Here is a 23,818-nt window from a genome sequence, read left to right as displayed (position 1 = left end):
ATGAACAGCTCAGAGCAGACTGCCCAGTTGAGAGATCACCAGACACCAGTTACCGGTGAGACCAAGAATAGAACACAGGGCTGCTGATCCTGAGCCCACGCCCAATTAGGCATGTTCTTTTGGATGCTGACACCCTTCTGAAGTTTCAAGTCATTTGAGAATAGCAAAGAAATGAGTTAATAACTCTGGTAAACAGAAGAGAAGGTGGAGTATCTAGACTAGAGATATCTGCTGTGTATATAAAGCATGACCATATGAAGATTTCTACCAAGGAAGTTTTGAACCAAGAACACTGGTATCTGCAAATTTTCTCATCTTCTGCAGCAAAAATGAAAAATAACCTTCGCCCTCCCTCCCCTAGGAGCTGTGAATGATTAGCTTGGCCATGCTGATAACTAAGGAAAATGTAAGATGAGTGCCTCCCCCAGCCGCCTAGAGCACTTAGATTTACCCTGCTACCAACCTCCTCCAATTCCATGCAAAAGACAGCAGGACACTAGGACAGTTGGCCAATGTCGGCCCTAATAAACTTTCCAGTGCCGCGAACAACTCTCCCATCAGCTCTAACGACTGCGCCCTGAGGAAGACGTGCCCTGGGAAACAGGGATGGCAGAGAAGCAATGGGAAAGAGTCTTGGAAAAGAGGTGCCTGAAAAAGACCAGAGAACCTGCTCAAAAGGTTGGTGTAGTGAGAGCTTCTCTGTGGGGAAGGAAAGGCTGCTTACTGAGTCAGACGTCATCAATAAGTATGAGGGACAACCAAGAGTAAGAAGATAAACAGATTAGAAGACCCTTACCAAGGTTAATTCAGATCAGTTTCCATAAGGCAGATAAAGTGCAAACTGTCTGGTATTTCCAAATGTTAGAGACTAGATTTGAGATTCAATGCTTAGTATCTCTATTAAGTTTATTTTTGAAAACAGAAAGATAAAATAATTATCGAGGGATGTGGTGTATCAAAGTCTCCATGGTTCACAACTTTCAGCAGAGCACAGGGAGAGAAAACTTGTGTTGAGAGGTTATAATCTGGCCCATCGTATCAGCTCACTGATCTCTCTCATTTTCACTCCAATTTGGCTAAACCAAAATTCCTAAACTTGGGTAAAGGCTTTTTTGTTTTTTACTTCAAATAACTGAAATCTTCAGAAAACTTAAAGGTATTTCTTTCTTTGTTCCATATTAAATACCTCACCCCAAACTGTTCTGGAAAGAACAAAAAATAAACTGATTTTATATATATAGATTGATTACATAATATATTTTAGTTTAATGTCTACAAACAGCTTTTTGTTTAACCATTCTCAAAATGACCCAACTCAGCATATTTAGATATGTAATAAATATTGAAAGCTTAATTGTATTATGATTGATTAATGCAAGACACCAATTTAAATCTCAGAAACCTTCTTTCCTAATTTGAGGTCTTGCTATTTATAAGATAGGGTACAGAAAAAGTGTCCAGAAACAATTCGATTAGGGAAAAAAAAAACTAAATAAAAGAACCTAAACTGAATAAGAGGAAATCAGTAAATAACACCTTATTAGAAAATCAAATACCAAACCAACCCACCTGCTTTTATAATGGATATTTTTCTACCACCTCCTCCTTCCACTTCCGAAAAGGGGGATGGGGGAAGCGGCTCAAGGTCTGAATATTCAACCTCCCATCCCGGGGTCCTGGAGCGCACTTCTGCTTCGGGAAGTGACTGGTGCTACTCCACCCCCAGTCTCCCCTATTCCTTGACCTAGCCACAAGGCCTCTCCCCACCCTCCTCCAATACCACCTGCAGGAAATCATAGGTAAATTCAAGTAAGACTGAATGACTCCATTGCTAGCATTCTCTTCATACAACTTCACTCTCAATTTTCCATAGCAAACCTGCCTACCCCAGGTTTAGCAAGAGCACTCATGAGATCTGATTCTCAGCTTTGTGAAGTATCAAAGGAATTTTTAAAAGCCTCGTTCTAAAGAATTTCTAGGAACTCTTATGTATCTGTCCAATAAAAAGTGCAAACTTCTAGGGTTAAAAAAATAGTTAAAAGTACTCTTTGAAACATAGCTGCATGAAATAAAAAGTCCCACGGGAATTCAAAGTATAGTGAGCTACAAACTCACTCTTAACTCTATTGTTTGTTGATGAATTTTGTCAATAACCAAATCCAAAGTAGTCAGACATGATCTTTTCTGTTTCAGACACTGTATTTAAAGTTAGATGTTGACTCTCCAACAACCCAGACACCCACCGCCCAGCAACCAACCCTCTGTTGCCAGACTTTTCTGTTCAGAAATCCGCTTTCTTGGGGGTGGGGATAAGCATAATCTGTCACTTAACGATCTAGATAGAATCATGAGCTAAAACTAAAAGTGAAGGAAGTAAAATGAATAGGATCTTAGAGGCCAGCTTGAGTCCGAGCACAACGCAGGGTTAAAGGAAACCATTTCGTAAGATCAAGTGCAGAGAAGCAGCGGGAGCAAAGAGGAAAAAAATCAAGTTACATAAAGTCCAATTGTACTCACTGTTTCCTTATTGGGAAGCAGCTCCTTTCTAATTCTGAAGAAGTTCTTGCCGTACTGCCTGAGCCCCTTAACGAAGCGTTTCTGTGATAAAAAGAAACAACAAATGGAATGTAAAAACAAAAAACAAAACAGGATGTCAGCAAAGCAAAGATATCTTCAATCAGCAGAATAACCACCACAAAAAAGTCTGAGCTAGGGAATACTGACTAGGCTGGGGGATATTTCAGTAGCACAGCTGGGACCCACGCCCGGCAGGCCGCGGACAGCCTCCATCAGAACCCCAGGCCCGCACACCAGGCAGATTTAGAAGGACGTCCTACGCCCGAGGTAAGCAGCAGTCTGCGCCCTCTGTGCCTCCGCTCCCCGCATCGGTCCACGGAGGTATAAACAAATATGCTCCGTGTTTCAGTAGAACAGCACAACTGGTTTCCACCGGAGGACGAGGCTTCCCCAAGTGTCGAACAGAAGGGGGAAACAGAACCAAACCTGGAGACTTTTCTCCAGGCACCCTCGAGGGTTAAAAGGCCCTTTCGTTAATCCGAGAAATTCGGCAGAAAGGCACCGATATCGCAGAAGCCCCTGGGAGCCCGAACCCCAGCTGGCCTGCCCCGCCATCGCCGTCATTAAAAGCCACTCCAAGGAACAAATAATCACGCGCACTCCTGCCTTCTTCCCGACGCCCCCCACCCCCCATTTCCTTAGCAGTCCGGAGACTTTCACTTGGTCCGATTCCCCCGGGCAGACCCTCCCCGCCGCAAGGGGGGCAACTCCCGGCGTCCCAGCCCCACCTCGGGGCTAGAAGCGGGGTCCCGCGCGGCCCACCCCCGGCAGCTACAGGTACGCCGGGCCGGCGCGGGCGGCACTCAGCGTCCGGGGCGGCGAGAGGCCGCGCTTGTCACTAGGCTCAGGCTCGGGCTCCCGCTCCACAAAGCGCAGGGCGGAGGCGGCCGGGCGGCTCGGCGTGTGACCGCGGCGGGGCCGCGCGGCGCGGGGCGCGGGGGGCGCGGGGCGCGGGGCTGGGGCCGCCGCCACTGCCGCCGCTGCCGCCGGGGGAGGAGGCTTGAGCGGCGCGCAGAGCCCCGCGCGGCCACGGGCGGCTGCAAAAGGCGGCCTGGATCGCCGCGCCGCCCACCAGCCCCGGCCCCCACCCCGAGGCTCTGTGCCGGGCCCGCGGCCCGGGCACTCGGGACCCCGGCGCTGGTACCTCAGTTTCCTCCTTCCCAACTGCGGGGCTCAACCCAGGCGGTGGAGCGCAGAAACTTCCTCCCCACTGCGTCGAGCGCGAGCAGAGGGCGCCCGAAGGGCTGGGGCCGAACCGGCACTCGGGGCCCTTCCCAGGCCGCTCCGTCTCCAGGCCTCCCTCCCGGCGGGCCTAGTCGGCAGCGCGACGGCCGCACGCCCGCCGCCCCGGGGCTGCGCAGTGGGGTGCTGGTCCCCGACGACCCCCGCGCTCTCTTCCGGCCCGGGATGGTGGGCGGCGCTCCCGCGCGGCCCGGGCATTAGCCTGCACCTCGCAGGGCGCCGTTTCACAACTAAATCACCGCGGAAGCTTCCCAGCCAATAAATCACCTGCCCACCGGGAGGAGAGTCCCTCCCACTCCCCGTGTTTGAGACCAGCCGGGCAAATTCAGCCAAGAGCCAGACTTGGCCTGCAAGACCGATCTGTAACCTCCTACTCCATTCCTGGAGGCTCTGCATTTTCAGATTTCACCCCTTTCTAAGATATGACTCATCACTGTCAGTTTTCAATATAATTCGAATGGTTCAAAGGAGAAATATGTCAAGGTGCAAGGAAGCAGCTCTACTCTCGTCTGAAGAGTGACCTTTGTTACTTGACAAAAGTATCATATATACACACACACACATATACACACACTATATATACATATACATACATACATACACATATAAATATATGATATATATGATCAGCACACATCCTGGGCTATGTGCAGAGCATCTCCACCCCGGCTGTGGAAAGCAATGAGGCTGCCCTGCCCTCAAGGAGCTGGCAGGGCAGATGGGTAAACAGATCAACCTCTGGGCACCAGTGAAAAGCAGTTGTGGAACAAAGGGCGGTAGGTGGGGCCAGGAGGAGGAAGCAACTTACTCTGCTGCGGTCTCAGAGGAAGTGACAAGGAAGAGCAAGAGCCTGCCAGGTGGGCTCCTGCAGAGGAGTCAGCCAGGAAGGGCACACAGAACATTCTGGGAACTGCAGACTGAGTGCAGCAGGTAAGACTGAAGAGGCAGGAGAGGATCGGGTTGCAGAGGGCCTTCTAGGCCAGGCTGCAGAGTTATGGTCTCACTGTAGGGCAGCAGAGATGTCTAAGCATGGGCGTTCATGAAAAGACTGGACAGGGGCTGCTGCAGGGGCCGTGGGGCCCTCTGCGTGGATTAGAAACAGACTGGCTGCAACACAATAAAGAGGCTGGTGAGAGAACCCAGGCGTGAGATGAGGGGGCCCTGGACTCAACCTCAGCCTTGAGAATTAATTTCTTAATCCATTCTTTAAGAATTTAAGTATTTCCTGAGTACGTAACACTGGGAGGTATTTTTTAAATAACAATTTTTTAAAAAGGTAGCCATGCACCTTTATTAAAACTGATTCAAAAAAAAACCTAATTCATTTTTTGCAGGTAAGATAAATGTGCATGAAGTCATTACAGAACCATCTGAGACTAAAGTCAGCCAAGCATAAAGTAGTGAAGGGCAGCTCACCAGTGCGGCAAGGGAGCCAAGAAGAGGGATGGACTATAGTTGTCCAGCACGCCTTCACCAAGGCCAGATCACAAAGGACAGGCAGCATTTGCAGGGCCATGGTGGGAGGGAGGCCCACCAGGAAATACAGAGGCAGTGGATGGCAAGTGGGTTACTGGACAGGAAGAGTCTATACAAAGCTGAGGCGGACAGTCTGGCGCAAGTCAGATGGTAGAATGGCAGGACCAGGCAATCCGAACGTGGGCTCAATACCAAAGGACACACAGCAGGTTCACTGTGCCTTCATGCCAGCACAATGAAGGAAGCATCTGAGAAAGACAATCTGGAACAGCAGGTGGAGCTGGGCAAACTTGAGTTCAGATCCTGATTCTTCTACTTGTTATAATCCTCTAAACATCATCCATTCAACAGTTAGTTATTAAGTACCTACTATGTGCCAAGAGCCTCATATATATTAATTCAAAGTCCTCACAACCTAGAAGGAAGTAGTGTTATCATCTCCATTTTACAGACAAGGAAGCTGAGGCATGGATGGTTAAGTAACCAGACCAGGGCCACCCAACTCCTCAGCGGTAAAGGCAGAATTCAAATCCAGGCTCCAAAACCCATGCCCAGCACTACTGCCAGACTGTCTGCACAGTGGAAGAGTCTACAGACGGAACCATTTGCAGTCCTGGTACCATTACCTGTGACTCTGCCCTTTCCATTTGGCCCCCAAATCAAATCACCATGTCCTCGGTATTCTTCCTAAGAAAGGTCTTTCAGTGTCTTCCTTTCCTGGCCATTCTAACTCTAGTCCCAGACCAAACCCTTATCCTTTCTTTCCTAGATGGGCCTATTAACCCATCTCCCCCATCCAGCCACTTACAAGCCTCTGCCAAAATTTTTTTTCAAAACCACAGGTTTTATCATGGGCCTACACCATCTTGCCTCCAGCCCCTACCTAAGAATAGCTCTTTGACCTCGTCAGGGTGGTGTTTACACCCTTTAGCCCTGAATTCAAGGCCCACCATGATCCTGCCCCTGCCTACCTTTCCAACCAGACATCCAGTAATGCCAGCTGGCTTGTGCTACAACCTTGTCTGAACTCCAGACTCTGGGATACCTTTAATACTCCTCTCCACAGCCTACCCAAGACACCTCCACTTTACCTCAGGCTCAAATCCCTCCAACTACAAAATGAAACTTCCCTGACCATCCCCTCCCAGTCACGTAGCATTGATTTATCTGCATAAGCTCTCGTGTACTCACAGAGTCTATAAACTCTGAACAGACAGGAGTTGCATCTTAAATACCACTTTGCCTCCCTATAGTGTCAGGCAGTTGGAGTTCCCAAGTTTTTGATATACAAGTGAAACAAACCATGAGATGACAGGGGCCTGGGCTAGGGTGGTCACAGTGGAAACAGACTGTTAAAGGCCAAAGGATCCATTTCAAACTTTGATAATAGAGTTGACCTTGTTGGCTCCGTGACACCAAATTCTGCTGATTTTCCTCTTACCACCTACCTGCTTCATTCTCTACTCAACCTCTAAATATTAGAGTCTTCCCCAGCTTTGTTCTAGGTTTGCTGCTCTCCAAACTGCCCTCAGTATGATTTCCACTGCTCCCTTGGCTTTAAATATCATCCAAGACTCTCCTACTATTTCTAAGGCTAAATCTATAGTCCAAGTGCACTGGGAACACTTGTATTATAGACAATTCAAGCAAACTACTTCCAGAAATATGAATTTGACATCTGACGGTGAACACAGACCACTGCTGTCAATGTGTATCAATGACTATGCTATCAAGTGCAAAGCACCATTGGCCTCACTTTAAAAAAAAAAAAAAGGAAGCAAAAGCTTCATGTGGCCTGTACTGTTACTTCTCTATGGAAAGCCACAAGGCCTCAGAACTGGCAAAACATCTGCTTCTCAGAGACCAGCCTTTACCTTGTGGTTTACCAGAAATGCAGAGTAGCCTTTAAAATCGAAACAAAGCCAACCCACTCAGCTCCGTCAAGAATTAGAATAGGCTGATATGTTAAACAGGCTGTGGTCTCCTTTCCTTCTATTAATTCATCTCTCTTCAAAGGAAGACCCTGAAGTTTTTAAGACTTTAATTTAATAATTAACACTATCGACTTACAAACAGACAGGTGCTATAAAGCTTCTAAACGAAAGTTCACAGATACAGTCTGCTTCTTAATAGCATTCCAGCAGTTGAGCTGAAATCCAGCACTTCCAGTACTGAAATTCAAGGCCTCATGAATTATGTCTATGTCCATTAGCTTTTCAGTCCCTGATGGTGTTTAGATATTAGAAGGCTAAGCTGCCAAGTATGAAGGAGAAAGACCGTTTATTTACGAGGCGGGAGCTGTGGCTGGGTCGTCGCTCCAAGCACTCGGCAGCCCTGCTTTTTATTTTTATGCTCCCCAGGCACGCAATCTGGCCACTCTCGGATCCACGAGCTGAGGTTCCTTGGGTGTTGGCACTGGTTTCTCTGGTGCTGTTTGTTTCTAATCACCCTCCTGTCCCTTGAGAGCACAAAACAAGTCCTTTCCTATTTTTGAGTCCCTACAGATGAGATCCAAATATAAATACAGATGTATTTCTGGCAAGATCGTTCTTTGCTTTGTTTTACAACTCAGGTTGTGATTGTGCTCCAATTTTCACTTTATTTTATTTACTGAAATGTATTTTTACATATAACATTGTGTTAAGGTATACAAAATGTTAATTTCAAACATCTAAGTACTGTCCTATGATTGCCATAGTGATAATTAGCACTTCTATCCTGCTACATAATTATGCTCCAGTTTTTAGACAGATTGCTATAGTTTTCTACTTTCGATCTGAAGTTCCTGGTAGAGAACATTTAACTCCTGGCTTTAAACAACAGTGAGTTATATGAACACACTACTTACGTTAACTCTGGGTTTTAACAGAATCTGGAAAACTGCATTTCTCATTTTTGGTAGAATGGAAAGAACATGAGATTCAAACTCTGAAGCCCCAGGATCTGGTCTGCTCCTCTCTTCCGTAAAGGAAGTCTGACATGACTGTTTAGACGCAACCACTTTGAAATGGGAGATACTTAATAGGGATAAACATAATTGGGTCAAAGTGCGGTAGCATCTTCTCTGATGACAAAGTAACACGTTCAAAAGTGCCTCATGTCACTGCTGGGCCTGCCCCAGGCCGGAGCCTCCCAAGCCCTGTGCCTGAGGGCAACTGGCTGCCTTGCTGGCCCCTCAGGCTGGCAGGGCTGGCCTGGGGCCTGCAGGGTCACTGTTACATGTCATGATGTGAAGAAGGTAGGGAAACACCACCCTGTTTAACAACGACAGCAGCTAGCGCTGCACAGTGCTCCGGCGTGCCTATGATGCCAAGCACTATCTTAAAGGCTCTTCGTGAACTAATTTTTTTTTACTTTTTTAAATTGAAGTATAGTCAGTTTACAATATTTTGTCAATTTCTGATGTATAGCACGATGCTTCAGTCACACATGTATATACACATATTCACTGAACTGACTGATTTAAGCATCATGACAACCTTACAAGGCTGGGACTACCAGTATCTCCATTTTACAGATGGGAAAACTAACCATATGCCACAAATTCTTGAAGCAGTGTGAAAGGATTAAAGGTGACAAATGTAAATAATCGGGGAACCTCAGTGTGGGGTGAGGCCTAAGAACAGAGTCGAAGACAGTGTGTGGATCAGGGGAGTGCTGGGCATCGGTTGCCTGTGTTTTTGCATTGCAGGATTCTGAGTGTTTCCAGAAACCTACAAAAGGACAAGTAAAGGCTATATTCTCATAACTTATGCTTGCTTCGGTTCGTTCATCTTTTAAATTGGCCATAAAATGCCTGCCCTACCAATCACAAAAAAAATTATTCTTAACAATAAGCCGGACTGCACACAGAAGAGTAATAAGGTGTGCTCATCCTGCATCTACACGTGGAACTCCCAACATGGCGCGTCCCAAGTGCTGGGTCTGACCTGTGTCTACAGCGCAGAAGCGAAGCCAGAAGACAGGGGCTACGTTACAAAACTAGACGCAAGATAACTCTGCATTAACCCCTGGCTGAGAGCCTTCAAAATTAACTCCCTCTGGTGAATTTTAACTAGTGTATCACAGTCAGAAACTCACTAGGACCTCTGAAAAGCCACTTCTACTCAGTCCTTCTTACATAACTGTTTGGAAAACACTGCAGGTATTAAAATGAGTCCCACTGTGAAAATGGCTCCTTCTGCTCTACCCTATTTTCTGCACAAAATTTTATGCTAATAACTTACCGCTTCTTAGGGGACTGAAGAACAGGTAGATCTGCAAATAAGTAAGTAAACCACAGTCCCCCAGCAGAAATACTAAGGTGTAAGCCCAAAGGCCAGGCTGGGAGTAAGAGGTGTATGTCCACTGCTCTTCTGAAGACACAGAGTGACAGAAGAAAACGGAAGACGTTTCCTAGATGTGGGCCTATGTTAATGAGGGGTGAAAAAAGAGAACACTGATGCCAAGCAGAAGACATAAAAGCCTTTCCAAACACCGTACCACACGGCGCCTACCTGTTCATCAGTGGCTCTTACTGACCAGCCAGTAGATTAGGACCTGCTGCTCTTCACCCATGCAATCCTGTTTGCTACAGATTCCCATCACCTCATAGCTACTTCCAGCTGGAGGCAGACTACTGACATTGCTTTGAAAAGTTATCATTTGGTTTTTGGTTTAAAATATTTAACACATCAAAGAAAGGGTGAGCCAAGTAAAGTATGACTTTTTCAATAAATAGCACCAGAACCAAAGTGTCCAGGAGGAGACGTGCCAGCAAACCACGGTGGGCGCTCCCAAGACCTCTCCGATGTTGCTGCTGATTTCTGACTCAACCTTGTAAGTACATTTGGAACTTACTACCATTATTCCAGGGTAACTAGTTGATAGTTTCATTAAACTTGTTATAGTTTAAAAACAGCGAGTAGGATAACAATTTAAAGTAATAATGACATTTTTATTGATGATTCTCAAATCTCTCCCTAGACCTGACATTTTTACTTTTCCCCAACTCAAGACTTGTACCCACGCTTTCTATTCAGAGTAACATCTTCTCTTGTCTCAGGACATCACCATCTCTACAAGGACACTGATGGGCCCTGACAACACCCTCCTCAGAGCTCCTCAACATACTCTCCAAGATTCGTGTCACTGGGTCCATTCTACAGATGAAGATGAAGAAACCTAAGTTTAAATAAATTAAAATCCTGTCCCAATCCATAGCTAATCAGGAAAGGTGGAGAAGTAAATGAGATTTCAAAATAGGATTAACTGCTTGGAATCTCAGTGCAGAAAAAATCCTCTGTATCTACTTATATCAGAGGAATTAAAGGGCATTAATCGTCTTTAAAAAAAAAAAACCTATAAAGGAAATTTTACATATAAACACTTGCTCTTGGAAGCAGAAGTGTCAGAGGTTGTATGCTGTATAACCATGTTAAAATTTTTTCCACAGAGGGAGGAAAGTGGCAGAGTAAGTGGCAGAGCGCATGCTTCGCATGCATGAGGTCCTGGGTTCAATCCCCAGTACCATCTCTAAGAATAAGTAAGTAAATAAACCTAATTACCCCCCCCCAAAAAAACCCCACAAAACAACATGGCTCAGAGTACGTGGCTCTGCCACTAAATCACTACTTCCTTGTCTAGGTCACCAGCCCTCTGTCAGGGCTTCCGTGTGCTCGCGTGCAGGGCAAGTGTCTGGGCCTCGACAGTGGAAGCCTCTAGTTCCCCATCCCTGGGAGCCACGGTCAGACATGCAGCCTCTCTCCTACAAAGAGAGAAGAGGGTGGCTAAGCTCTTTCCAAAGAGAGACCCTGTTAATGCACAGTCTGTTGTGTCAACTGTCTGACCTGGGAATTCAGGGTATCTCTGATATTAAATAAATCCTAGTTTTTGCAAAAGGACCTGTTTCCCTGCCTTATCCCAAAAGATTTGATGGTTAGAACAGAAATCCAAATCCAAGCCTGCCCATTTCTAAAAGAGGTCTTCTCTAGGGTCAAACATGGCAGCTGTCCCACTGTCGTGGAGGAGTAATGCCAAAGCATTCCCTTTCCTGGTTCCTTTCCCTTCCTTGCCAGTCTTCCGAAGGCCAAAGAGCATGAGAATGAGAACTGGGGAAGGCAGGTCTAACACGATCCTGCCCTGATTCTTCTACCCGCCTCTGTTCATGAGAATGGTGACAGCTCCTGGTTTCATCCCTGTTTTATCCACCCTGGCTCCAGAAGATTAGCTAGAGAAACACAAAGGGTGACTAAAACGCCAGGTCCTAGGGTGCCTGAGGCCAGCAGGAAGAGCCCAGCAGGCCTCCTACTCCCAGCTGACTCGTCCGCTGCTGCGCTCCAGAGATGTCTACAAAAGCTGGGCAGTTCATCAACCCCACACTCACTCCCCGCCATATGTGTAATAATAGTAGACCAGGAGAACGTCAAGGTCGGAAGGAAGCTTTAGCACATCTAAGTGGTCAATACTCTCACTTCACAGACAGGATTATACACTTGAAACAAAACAAACTGAAACACATCTGCCCACAAGAGCTTTGAATTTGTGACAGACCGTATTTCCTTCCCATCTCACATGCTGCTCCTGCAGTGTGGTGAAGATACTCCTCGGCTGAGATGTGGGTCTCTGTCCCCGCCCTTGAGTCTGGGTGGGTCTCTGTCCCCGCCCTTGGGTCTGGGTGGACCCTAACTGTCTTGACCAACAGGCGGAATCGGTTCTGGGTAACATCCGAGGTTGGGCCACACATGAGAAGTACCACAGCTTCTGCTTGCCTCTCCCTCTCCAGACACGTGTCTTTGGAGCCCTGAGCCACCACGTTAAGAAGTGTGGTTATCCTGAAGCTGCCCTGCTGAGGAGACCACATAGGCATAGTGGCCTCAGCAGCTCCAGCTGTTCAGCCCCCAGCCATCTGAGTTTTCCTAGTCCAGACTCACAAGTGAAGGAGCCTTCAACATGACTCCCATCCCATCCACCACCTGACTGCAGCCTCACGGAAGCACCCCAAGTCAGAGCCACACAGCTAAGCCATTCCTAAATTCTTGTCCTGCAGAAACTGAGAGAGAGAACAAATGATCATGGTTTTAAGCTGAGGTGATTTTGATTGCTGGGAGTAATTCGTTGTGCGGCAATAGGAAATCAATATGAGATTCATTACAAAAACCACTAAAAACTTTAACCTCAAAGTCAGTCAACTATTAATTAAATGAGCCAGTAAAGCACCCTCCAATCAGACGTCTTCAGACAACCTGCAGGCCCTCTTACTCTCTACGACCTTCCTCTGCTCTGTGTTGACACTGAGCCCTCACTGCCACATGACAGGACCCTGAATGCACAAGGGATCTCCAGCACCTGACACACGGAGCAGGTGATCACTGTGGCTGTGGAATGAACCTGTCATAATGCACCTGGGGGGTGAGCTGGCTGGGTTTTCCTACAGTGCTGTTCGACTTCCCAGGATCTGCCCTTCAGCTTGACTCAGGGTCTCCTGATATGTGCTCACTGCTGAGTTTCTGACTCTCCAATGACTACCTACAAAATAACGCGACACCAAATTTCTGGTTGGTTCAAACGTACACGTCTCACCAGAGAAACCACGCTGTCCCACTCCACGATGCCAGCTTAGCACCCAGAGCAAAGCCGATGAGGAGGTCCCTTCTCAGCATTCCTGTGTGCTGATCCTTACCAGGTGGTCTCAAACATCAAATAAAAGTCACTATTTTTCACTCAAAGACCACATGCCCAGTAGGAAAATGACCTCCTGGTGGGTGGGTTACATAGCAACTGTGCCCTCTAAGAAGGCCACTGAGCCTTCCTACACGTCTCTGTCTCTACGACCCTCGGAGTCTAGATGATTACACTGAGCAGCTGAAGTGCTTTTACTACTGCAGGCCTAACAGCCCTGCCGCTGGGTGGGTGTCAGAGCAGCACGCTTCAATGCACTTTCAAGTCAAACGAGAACTGGCTAGTTAAGCAGCAGCATTAACAGATGTAGAAACAGCGCCAGCTAAACACCTCCTACCAATTATGGCTGCCCAGCTACACCCACATTAAAAATAACCCAACACTAATAACAGAACCCAAATGGGCCCTCGAGGCGCCTTCTCTCCCTGCGATACCACCGCTGTCTCCAGGTAAATGTCCCTGTCAAGTGGCTCATAAAGAAGTCACTAAAAAGTTTACCTTCTTTAACAAAGTAGATCTCCACACAGGAGGAAAGAAGAATAAACTGGAAAAAGAAATGTGGCTTGTCTGTAAGTTACAAGAGAACAAAGAAGGAGGAATCTTTAGTGGGAAACCTTTTGCAAAAATTATAATTAGAGGAGTCTAAATCAATGGTTGCCCAATAAAAACTGAATGCGAGCCACAAATGTGAGACAAACATGTAACTTTAATTTTCTAGTAGCCATGTTTTTTAAAGAAACATAAAATTAATAGTAATAATACATCTTAAGTCAATATATCCAAAATATTATTTCAATATGCAATCAATATAAAAATGATGAATGAAATAGTTCACATTCTCTCTTTCCTATGCAGTCTGTGAAATTCACTGTGTATTTTATTCTAACAGCACATCTCAACTTGGACTAGCATATTTCAGGTGCTCAACAGCTCCATGTGGTTAGTGGTTACCATACTGGATAGCACAGGTCTAGAATGTTCCTTTTGCTCCTTTTTGGTAAAACATTAAAACTCCTAAGGCACTAAAAGTTCTCAAGTAGGGAGGTAAAATAAATAGATTGTTATAATTATGGACAATGATATCATATAGTCCTAACTGAAATAAAATCATAAAGACCTGTTATTTCAAATTAAGTGAAACGTATCTTCCAGAAGAACTCAATCAAATCCAGACGCTGTTACAATCAGCCCCACTCCCCAGGCGGGAAGCTGAGGCCCTGTCCAGCTCCGAGGGCGCCCACAGAAGGAGCTCCTGGACTTTGTTTCCCTTTCATAAAGGCCAGGGCTCCTCCTTTAAGTTTGGTCACTTTAAATGCTCTCCAAAATGGGAGGAAAATCAGTGATCCCTTTAGGAAGTACAGCAGGGTGAGAAGGGAAGGGGAGTGTATTTCAATTACAAAATGCAAAACATGGTTATAAGGCAGATCCCTGTCTGACCACTGTTCCCTTTGTATGACAGGGACACTTTCGGTCTCATATTACCCCCATGCGGGACACCCATAGAGAGAGAGAGAGGGAGAGAGGGAGCGAGAGAGCGAGCGAGAGAGCGAGAGAGCGAGAGAGCGAGAGCGAGAGAGAGGGAGTGTGTGTGTGTGTGTGTGTGTGGTGTGTGTGTGTGTGTGTGTGTGTGTGTGTGTGTGTGTGTGTGTGTGTGTGTGTGTGTGTGTGTGTGTGTGTGTGTGTGTGTGTGTGTGTGTGTGTGTGTGTGTGTGTGTGTGTTTCTCTCCACATCAGGGGCTGATAATGGCCCTGCCTTGAGGCTGCTCTGCTGGCTTTTGTTTGAAACAGCACTCCCAGGATACCTCACTCTTGCTGAAAATATTGGTATTAAGGGAGCATGAACACAGCTGTGTGTAAATTACACATACAAACAGATTCGATCTGTATATTTATAAGGAATACAAATATAGTAATAGTGCATTTACATACACAGTTGGATACTCTGGGCAGCATGCAGAGTGGAATCTCAGCTTCAAAGTATTTCCTTAAAATTTTACAAAAAGAAATGCTTAGGAAATGCTTAGCCTGCTAAATCAGGCTGAGGCTCTTCTGTCCCCTCCCCCCCCATGCAGAATGCCTCCCAAAATATTCCTCATTTGCAATACTGGAGGGTGTATTTGAGACTCTATGCAGGAGGATCCTCAAAAAGAGCTTCTGGGGGGCAGGGGAGTTAAGTTTTTATTTATTTATTTTTGATGGAGGTGCTGGGGATTGAACCCAGGACCCTGTGCATGCTAAGCCCGTGCTCTACCAACTGAGCTATACTCTCCCCGCCAAAAGAGCTTTAAAACTCACTTCTATAGCAAACATTAATCAATATGGGATAATTTTCAAAGTTAAAAAGTTATAATTATACACTGGGGGTAGGGGAGGCAGAAGCAGAAAGTAGTAAGAATCTGAAAGTTCAGAATTGATCTGTCCTACAAGGACAGCTTTCCCTTGCCCACACCGACTCCACACACATATGCAGGGGAAGACCATTTAAGCACCCTTAACACAGCACACAGTAATGCAGGGTCTTTGGAGTTTTCAGCTAATTTTGAAACATAGGGAGAAGAGCAATCAGCATTGTATGCTTACTGCATTAAATCCAGAATATGGACACAGGCATCAGCAAAGCTGGGCTCTGGTTCTGTGCCTGATTCTACCAAAGCTTCACCGATGACCCCAGGCGAGGCATGAACATTTCCTGGGCTAGGTTTCTCATGGTAAGATGACATCCCAAGTATCCTAATTTACCCAAAAAAAGCACTAACTTTTACAATGCTGAGTGTTCCAGTAAAATAAAAGGGAAAAAGGGTAATAATCCACATAAGTAAAAATATCATCCTATACACATGTGGATAGACACGTAATAACAAGCTCACTATAGGCCTCAATTTTATTCTTTAAAATTTTTGCTACAAAATCCTCCAGTCGATATTCTTTCCCTCTTATTTTTTCTTGATGTGGTTTTTATAAACTGGTTTAAAAAAGAGAGAGGAAAAAAAGGTCCATTTCTGAGGCCTGGGTTTACTGTGCTTACAGTTCCACCAATAAATCATCTCCCAATCTGGGCTTGGAAAAGCACTGGCCACGGTTTGATTGCTCCAGCCCCAGGTTGCCAGGCAACCAGCACAAGGGGGAAGTCTGAGAACTGCTGACAGATAGCCAAGCGGCTGAAACAACAGACTTCTCTCTGTCAAAAATGTGTTTCAGAGGGCCACTTCCCCACCTCTGCTCTCGGCCAAACACTACACGATTGTAAAATCAAACTCAAAAGGCAACTGTAATAAAAACACACTTCCTGCTCGATTACTAATTGTTAAAAAGCTGTGGGGAGGCCCAGATCACACAGTGTATGGCAACAGAAATCTGATACTGTAAATGAGATAAAGTCAGCAGCATGCAAGAAACCTGATCTAAATGCAGCTCTGCAGCTTCAAGTCAGGGGACCTGGTGCGTGGAGCCAATCACTTGCCTAAGAAAATGCTGGGAAGAAAGTAATGAATATTGAGATGTTAAAGAAACAAACCAAACAATAACCAAGAAGCCATGGGTTCAGATTACTTAATGATAAAACCAAGAACACACTCAACTGTTACCAAACGCAATCTAGAGTCAATGACAGTTTTCTCCCTCACTCGATTTCTTAAGGTGGAAGGTGCGGGGGCGGGGGGCGCCAATGACCCTTGAGAACCATGCCCCCCTGGCGATTCTGGGGATGATTCCCTAATGCTTGACAGTAAACTGAATTAAAAGAGAGACTAATATCCTTCAGATAATGCTTGATAATACAGCTGTTCCTCAGTATCTGGAGAGGACTGGTTCCAGGAGTCCCCAGGACACCAAAATCCACGGATGCTCAAGTCCCTTATATAAAATGGCAGAGTATTTGCATATAACTTATGCACATTTTAAATCATCTCTAGATTACTTACAATACCTAATATAATGTAAATGCTATGTAAATAGTTGCTGCTGTGCAGCAAATTCAAGTTTGGCTTTCTGGAACTTACTAGAATTTTCTTTCCCTGAATATTTTCCATCTATAGTTGGCTGAATCCACAGATGCAGAATCTGCAGATGGGGAGGGCCGACTAATCCAGGTCTGAGTCTGATAGTCTAATGCAACATTTTACACATCTCTGGGGCATGCCCCAAGCCAGTAACCACAGTCCTACCCAGCATAATGTCTAGGTGGCGTCCTTCCATGAAACCACTTCATTGAAATGGTCGTCTAGGGCTCTTTGGAAACTATGTGGTATTTGGAAGAGGCCAGCACTCAGACCACAGTTCATCTTTTTTGTGCCATGGCCCTTTTGGCAGTCTGGTAAAGCCTAACCTCTTCTAAAAATGGTTTTTAAATGACTAAAATATAATGAGATTACAAAGGAAACCAGTTATATTGAAATCTAGTTATCAAAACATTAAAAAATGCAAACATTTAATAACTTATTTTAACTTATTAAACAAGATCTCGTAGAGGATTTTGACTTCTGTCATTTTTGGGGGGGGGGGGGGCTGTTTTGTTTTGTTTTATAACATGAGCTCAGATTATAAACTCCTGGAGGGCAAGGGCAGTAATTTATTCATCCTTTAATCACCAAAGCCATGTATAATGCCTATGGCTGACCGACTGAATCCTGGAAGATGTTTGTAAGGCTCCCAGGCTGCCCTCTCCACCCAGCCAGCCCAGATCCTACCAGGGCCTGATCTTCTCTGGTTTTTCCCAGCGCCCATAAGTGGGCCTGGCGAGCAAGATTTGTGGGTCCATGGTCTGCAAACTAGGGTGGCAGACATGAAAAGACTTTCTTAAGAGTACATGGACTCAAATAGTTTTCAAAGAATTCCTTTCCAAACCTTCAACTTTCACGTATTTTCTTTGCTAAAATTCACCTGCCTGAGAACACACCCCGCAGGGAGGGCGCAGCTGTCCTCCCCCACCTTCCCTTTTGCAATCACCCTCCTCCCTCTACATACACAAGAGGCACTCCTCTCTCCAGTCTGGAATGCTCCTAGGCGGCACTGCCCCTGATGCAGAAACTCCAGGCACCAAACAAAGGGTCAATTCAAGACACTAATGTTCATGTTGACACAGTGACTAAGTCTAAGGTCACAATAGGAAGCCTCATGCAAGTCAGGTACTTTCCAATTCTTTCAACAAAATTGAGGGAAGATCAAGTGGAGGTGTCATCTGATAGTTTACTGAAAATCATGCCTGATGATAAATTATATTTTTTGATTATGGAAGGAATTTAATAACCGAGTGACAAAACTATCATTCCTATCTATTTCTGAGCACTTACATCTACAAATAAGTAGAGCTGGAATAAAATTGATGCAAAATAATAAAAAAAAATTTTTTAAAGAAATAAATTGATGCAGAACATGGCCTCATTCTAACAATAAGTAATACTGATCCAAGAACTAATGTGTTTAAAGGAACTATATTCAATACTCTGTAACGGCCTAAAGTGAAAAAGAATATGAGAAGGAATATATATATATATAAATGAATCACTATGTTGTACATTAGACCTTAACACAACATTGTAAATTGACTATATTTCAATGAAAAAAAGAACTAATGTGCTTTTAAAAATGACTCATCTAATTTCCAATAAACATTAAACAAAAGTAAAATTTTATCAACATTTATACCTTGTTTTGATTAACTTGCACTAATAATTATTATGATAAGATAATCAGAAAGGATTTTTTTTTTTTAACACTTAGAGCTTTACTGCTAAAGGAAGTAACAAGCATGCATGACTGATACACACACTTCTGTTGCAGGGAGTGGAAAAGACTGATCTGACAATAGACTCTCAAGCGCAAAATACTTTACATCAGGAATAAAGTCTACAGGGAACTAGACTGAAAAGTTACTATGTATATAAGTTAAAGCAGGGAGATAAACTGTAAAATATTACTGCTAAAAAGGAACCCATTCATGTATTTTTAAAATAGATAATAGGTCTCTCCTACACTGTTGGTGGGAATGTAAACTGGTGTAGCCACTATGGAAACCAATATGGAGGTTCGTTAAAAAACTAAAATTAACTTACCATATGATCCAGCAATCCCACTCCTGGACATACATCTGGAGAAAATTTTAATTTGAAAATATACACACCCCCCAATGTTCACAGTAGCATCAGTCAAGACATGAAAGCAACCTAAATGTCTAATGACAGAAGACTGGATAAAGAAGAGGCTGTGTGTGTGTGTGTACGTACACATACATAATACAATGGAATACTACCCAGAAAGAGAAAGAAAAATACCATATGATATTACTTATATGTGTAATATTTTAAAAAGGACACAAATGAACTTATCTACAAAACAGAAACAGACTTACAGACATAGAGAATAAACTTACGGTTACCAGGGAGAAAACAGGGTGAGAAGGGATAAATTGGGAGTTTGAGATCTGCACCTCTTGGGGAGTGATGGAAACGTTAGCTATCTTGATTATGGTGGTGGCTTCATTGGTGTATACATCTATCAAAATTCATCAAATTTTTCATCTGAAATATGTGTAGTTTACCATACAGGAATCATACCACAATAAAGGTGTTAAAAAATAAAATAAAATAAAATAAAATAAAATAAAATAAAATAAAATAAAATAAAATAAAATAAAATAAAATAAAATAAAATAAAATAAAATAAAATAAATAATGGGTATAAATCACAATGGCATTCAAAATGCACTGGATGTGTTTAAAAGAGTGATAGGACACTTTTATTTTCAAATGACAGTATCCATGATGTATTAGAAATTACATCCTTATGATGAAAAAAGTGTATGCCAATTTAAACTCGGGAGGGAGTATGTATCTTTTTAATAAGCAAAACTTTTATAGAGGCTTTATGGGGAAATCTTTTCTTTAACTTTGTACCTAAAAAAAGACAGGAATTCTTGGGGAGGACAACCATGCTTCCACAACTCAGCTAGATTTATGAGACTCTGGTTTTACCTAACAGAGTCAAACTAGGCTTATTAAAAACTTTCTAGACCCCAGAAAGATGGCACCACTGAAGACCCTACACTGTGTAACTGCTGTTCCATTGATGTAAATAAAGGTCATCCTTTCTTAGAATGCCAGCACCGAGTATGGCACTTCTCTGTTTCAGAATAAAGAGCTCACACTCCTCAGCATGCAGTTAAAGTGCGCCGGGACCTCCAGCTATCACTCTGGCCCTAGCGCCCACCCTGCACAAGTGCCTGGATGAGAAGCTGGGTTAAAATGGATTCTGAGGGGGGTGCTGAGCCACAATGGCTGGGTAGAGAGACTCACAGCTCGCCCTCTCCCACAAATACACCAAGAATTATATCTACAGACCCCTTGAATTACACAGAACACCTGCTGAACTCTGACAGGGTGTCTCTCGCTTCTAAATACAGGAGGATTCCTCACAAAATCCAATAAACAATAAGTTCATACTGTATTAACACAGGGAACTATATTCAACATCTTATAGTAACTTATGGTGAAAAAGAATATGAAAACAAATACATGAATGATCCTGTATGACTAAAGCATTGTGCTGTACACCAGAAGTTAACACAACATTGTAAACAGACTATACTTCAATAAAAATATATTAAGAAAAAATAGATTCTGAGTTTCATTTCAGTTCAGGGGTAGACAGTGCTGTGTTAAACAATGTCTGCGAGAAAGGCAAGAAGAAGGAAGGGGGTGGCACCCGTGCCGTGCGCCGGCCACCACTGTCCCCGCCACTGCCCCCGCTGGCCTGCGTTCCCCCCCTCCACATCTCCACCCTGACCCTCTGTCAGGGATCCTGTGCGACATTGCCACGGAGCTGATCTCGCGCTGAACTGTCCGGCTTGGACTCCTGAGTGTCTTCACTGCCCACTGGTGTGACTCTGAACAAGCACGCTTGCTAGCTCATGCCTGGGCTCTGTCGTCCTCCGCGTCCTCCCACCCTTCTGTGCGCCCCACCCTGGAATCTCCCACATTCGGCCAGGCACCGGGTTTGGGGCACCACGACCACCACTGCCATTAGAACCTATCTCCTTGAGGTGGGGAGGTCCTGTCTGGGGCCCCTGGAAGAGTCCTTCGCACAAGTAAGTCGGGCATTTAATAAATGTTTCTTCAGTGACAAATCCTATTATCAGTACCTAAGCCTTTCAGGGCGAGAAGGGGCCTCATCATTTAGTTACCACTTTAATTTTTTAGAGAAGACCAATGACTTGCCCAGGGTTCAAAAACTGGTCTGAGACACAGACTCAACCAGAAGCAGGCTTACCAACACTTTTGTTTTTTTCCACCAAACTTTATGTCACAATAGGTGGTCTTCTACAGATAGATGGGGAGTTATCTGAGAACAGCAGAAGTGGAGGTAGGAGGTAGGATAAGAAATACTGATGAGAAACTAGAGTTTCCTGTTTTTGACCAAATCACAAACCAAAAAAATAACAGGACACAGTGGCAGCAAACATTCAGGGAACTCTCGCTCACCAGCAGTGGGTTCTTTCCGCTGGTTAATTTGGGGACAGCGCTGGGACCCGGGGTCAGCGTTCATAGCCTCTCCCAGGCCGCAGAAGACGCGGCTGCTCCGGCTACAGGCAGGCAGGGTGGTGGGACCTTCTCAACATCGTCTAGGACAACTGTCAGTGGGAACAAAAATTCTCATGGCCTAATAAAGGATGAAAGAAGTGTTCTATATAATAAGGAAATACATCTTTTTTACTCATCAAGCTCCTTCATGTGTTTTTTTTTTCTTTAAGTCCTGCTTGATAAAACTTATCATATTGAAGAAGCATCCATAAAAAGGAAACCATAGTGACACCTGAAAGGAAGCCCAAAGGCTAGACAGAGCCCTCTTTGGGGATCAGGCACAACTTCTCCCCACCCTCTCTCTCCCGACCAGAGAGAATGTAAATCCAAAGCCACTGCAGGATTATCAGCGAAAGTTTGAACAAGAGCCAGACCCTTGTCTTCTAGTCCTAACCACAATCCAAAAAACCATGAAAAAGGTTTAGACTCTTTCTGGCATTTAAAAACACCCTGTTCTCATGGCCTCCATACTAAGAAACGCGTGTCTATGCAAGACAGGAGCAACGGCTTGACGGGAAAGAGCTGCACCGCCTTCCTTCCACAGCAACGTTCCCACCGCTCCCTCCAGCCAAACCCAGTCCTAAGCTCTCAGAAGTTCCTGAGTCCTCAAGGCATTTATGTGGTTCTGTAAGGACCAGTTGATACACAATGAAGACATGATCCCAAAGATCACCGGATGGGGGTCAAGTAACTTGGATTATTAGAGAAGCCTCTGTCGCTCTTGATGAACTGACCTAAACTGCCCGAGGCACCGCCTGCCCAGAGGGGCTATGCAGCGAGCAGCCACCCGCCCTGCTCAGAGCCGAGAGCAGCAGGTTTGTCTTCTCCACAGCGCCCACCTGAACTACCTTACCTGTGTTAACGTGTTTGTCCTTGTTCCCTACCAGAACGCAAGCTCCATGAGAACAGAGCGTCCACTGGCATTTCTCTCTCCAGAGCTTGGACAGTGCCTAGTACACAGCCTAATATTTGCTGAGTGAACAAGGAAACAAAAAAAGCACAATACATTCTGGAGCTGACGTTCCAATCTGCCATCTGAAATTCTAAATATTTTTCAATTCACAAATCTTGCCTTCTCACCACTTGCCTCCATCTTTAATTCAATTTAGTTTGCCACATACTGAGCCCCACTGACAGGAGGGCCCTGGGAGACACACACTGGCCCTCGAGAAGCCCATCATCCTGCAGAGTAGTGAGGGGCCAACTCATTTCTCTGCCCATTGGCCCCAGAATGATCACCACCAGCACCAACTTCCCTCCCACCCTCCCCGTCACCTCACCCCCATCACTGCTTCTGACCAGGCATCTCACCCCAACAACTTCCTGATACCATGTCCCCCAGAGACCTACCATCTTCTCTCTCCCTCTCTCTGCTCTCCAAATGCCCTGATACTCAAAGCCCCCTCCCTCAGCATCCTCACTTTAAGACCCACACAACATCCCTCTCAACCCCTCCAAATACAGTGCCAGGAGTTCAGTTCTGGGTCCACTCTGCAACTCCAAAAGGGACAGCCCTGTCTGACCACATCATCTACCACCTCCAGCTGCTTTTCCTCACCATAACATCAACCAACCAAGGCAAGCCAGCCTCCCCCTTAATCAGTGACCTACATCTGGCTAAAAGTCCCTTTCTCAGCCCCATCTTCTGACAGCACACTCAGGAATGTGAAAAATCTTAACCATAGCCCTTCTAATATTCTGTTTGCAACTGCAATTCTTTTTTCCCTCCTTAAAAGAGGCACTGGGGATTGAACCCAGGACCTCGTGCATACCAAGCACGTGCTCTACCACCAAGCTATATTCCCCACCCCCTTTTAAATGGAGGTACTGGGAATTGAACCCAGAACCTTGTGCATGCTAAGCACACGCTCTACCACTGAGCTATACCCTTCCCCTGCAACCACAATTCTTGGTGCCCCCGTTTTTTCCAAACTAGCCATCCACTTAACTTTTTTGGGGGGTGGGGTGTTGGGAGGGGAGGTAATTAGGTTCATTTATTTATTTTTAGAGGAGATACTGGGGACTGAACCCAGGACCTCGTGCATGCTAAATACGCACTCTACCCCTTGAGCTATGTACCCTGGCCCCTAGCCATCCACTTATGACTGGACATCTGTAAAACAATCTAAGAGCTAAAACTAGAAATTTTCTTTTATTTACTACTGCACAGCCACTATGAATCCCACAAAATCTCTTCTTCTTGACTGTGGCCTCCAGCTCCTCAACTCCTCTATCGTCTCTGTCCTGGTTCCCCAAGCCCCGTAGGCAGCCTGGGACTCACCCTCGGTTAC

The 23,818-nt window shown here is 45.1% G+C and overlaps 1 protein-coding gene, 1 long non-coding RNA gene and 1 other non-coding gene across 13 annotated transcripts in view; 1 reads left to right on the top strand and 2 right to left on the bottom strand.

Annotated features, from left to right (window-relative positions):
* RERE (arginine-glutamic acid dipeptide repeats) overlaps nucleotides 1–23,818 on the bottom strand; it is a 366,200-nt gene that overhangs the window by 51,771 nt on the left and 290,611 nt on the right. For 4 of the 6 annotated variants that reach the window (XM_074377496.1, XM_074377499.1, XM_074377498.1 and 1 more), the window contains one exon: nucleotides 2,518–2,598. In XM_074377496.1, coding sequence (XP_074233597.1) covers nucleotides 2,518–2,598 — 81 coding nt within the window. Of the gene's footprint in view, nucleotides 1–2,517; nucleotides 2,599–3,305; nucleotides 3,367–3,721; nucleotides 3,882–23,818 lie in introns of those variants that run through there. The other 2 variants (XM_074377501.1, XM_074377502.1) reach the window with 2 other exon arrangements.
* Nucleotides 441–13,948, top strand: LOC123617562 (uncharacterized). 6 transcript variants are annotated; one of them, XR_012511468.1, is made up of 5 exons: nucleotides 441–678; nucleotides 2,745–2,844; nucleotides 2,930–3,354; nucleotides 10,016–10,113; nucleotides 10,340–13,948. It is a non-coding gene; the product is annotated as an uncharacterized LOC123617562 (long non-coding RNA). The 6 variants fall into 6 exon arrangements; XR_012511467.1 differs by having other exon boundaries at nucleotides 2,927–3,354; XR_012511466.1 differs by lacking the exons at nucleotides 2,745–2,844; nucleotides 2,930–3,354 and having other exon boundaries at nucleotides 10,340–10,819; nucleotides 10,921–13,948.
* TRNAT-GGU (transfer RNA threonine (anticodon GGU)) lies at nucleotides 23,261–23,332 on the bottom strand. The gene has a single exon. It is a non-coding gene; the product is annotated as a tRNA-Thr (tRNA).

The sequence above is a fragment of the Camelus bactrianus genome, chromosome 13, assembly GCF_048773025.1.
Source record: "Camelus bactrianus isolate YW-2024 breed Bactrian camel chromosome 13, ASM4877302v1, whole genome shotgun sequence".
In the NCBI taxonomy this organism is placed as follows: Eukaryota; Metazoa; Chordata; class Mammalia; order Artiodactyla; family Camelidae; genus Camelus; species Camelus bactrianus.
Note: the sequence above shows the minus strand (reverse complement) of the source record. Positions and strands in the feature narration are given on the sequence as shown.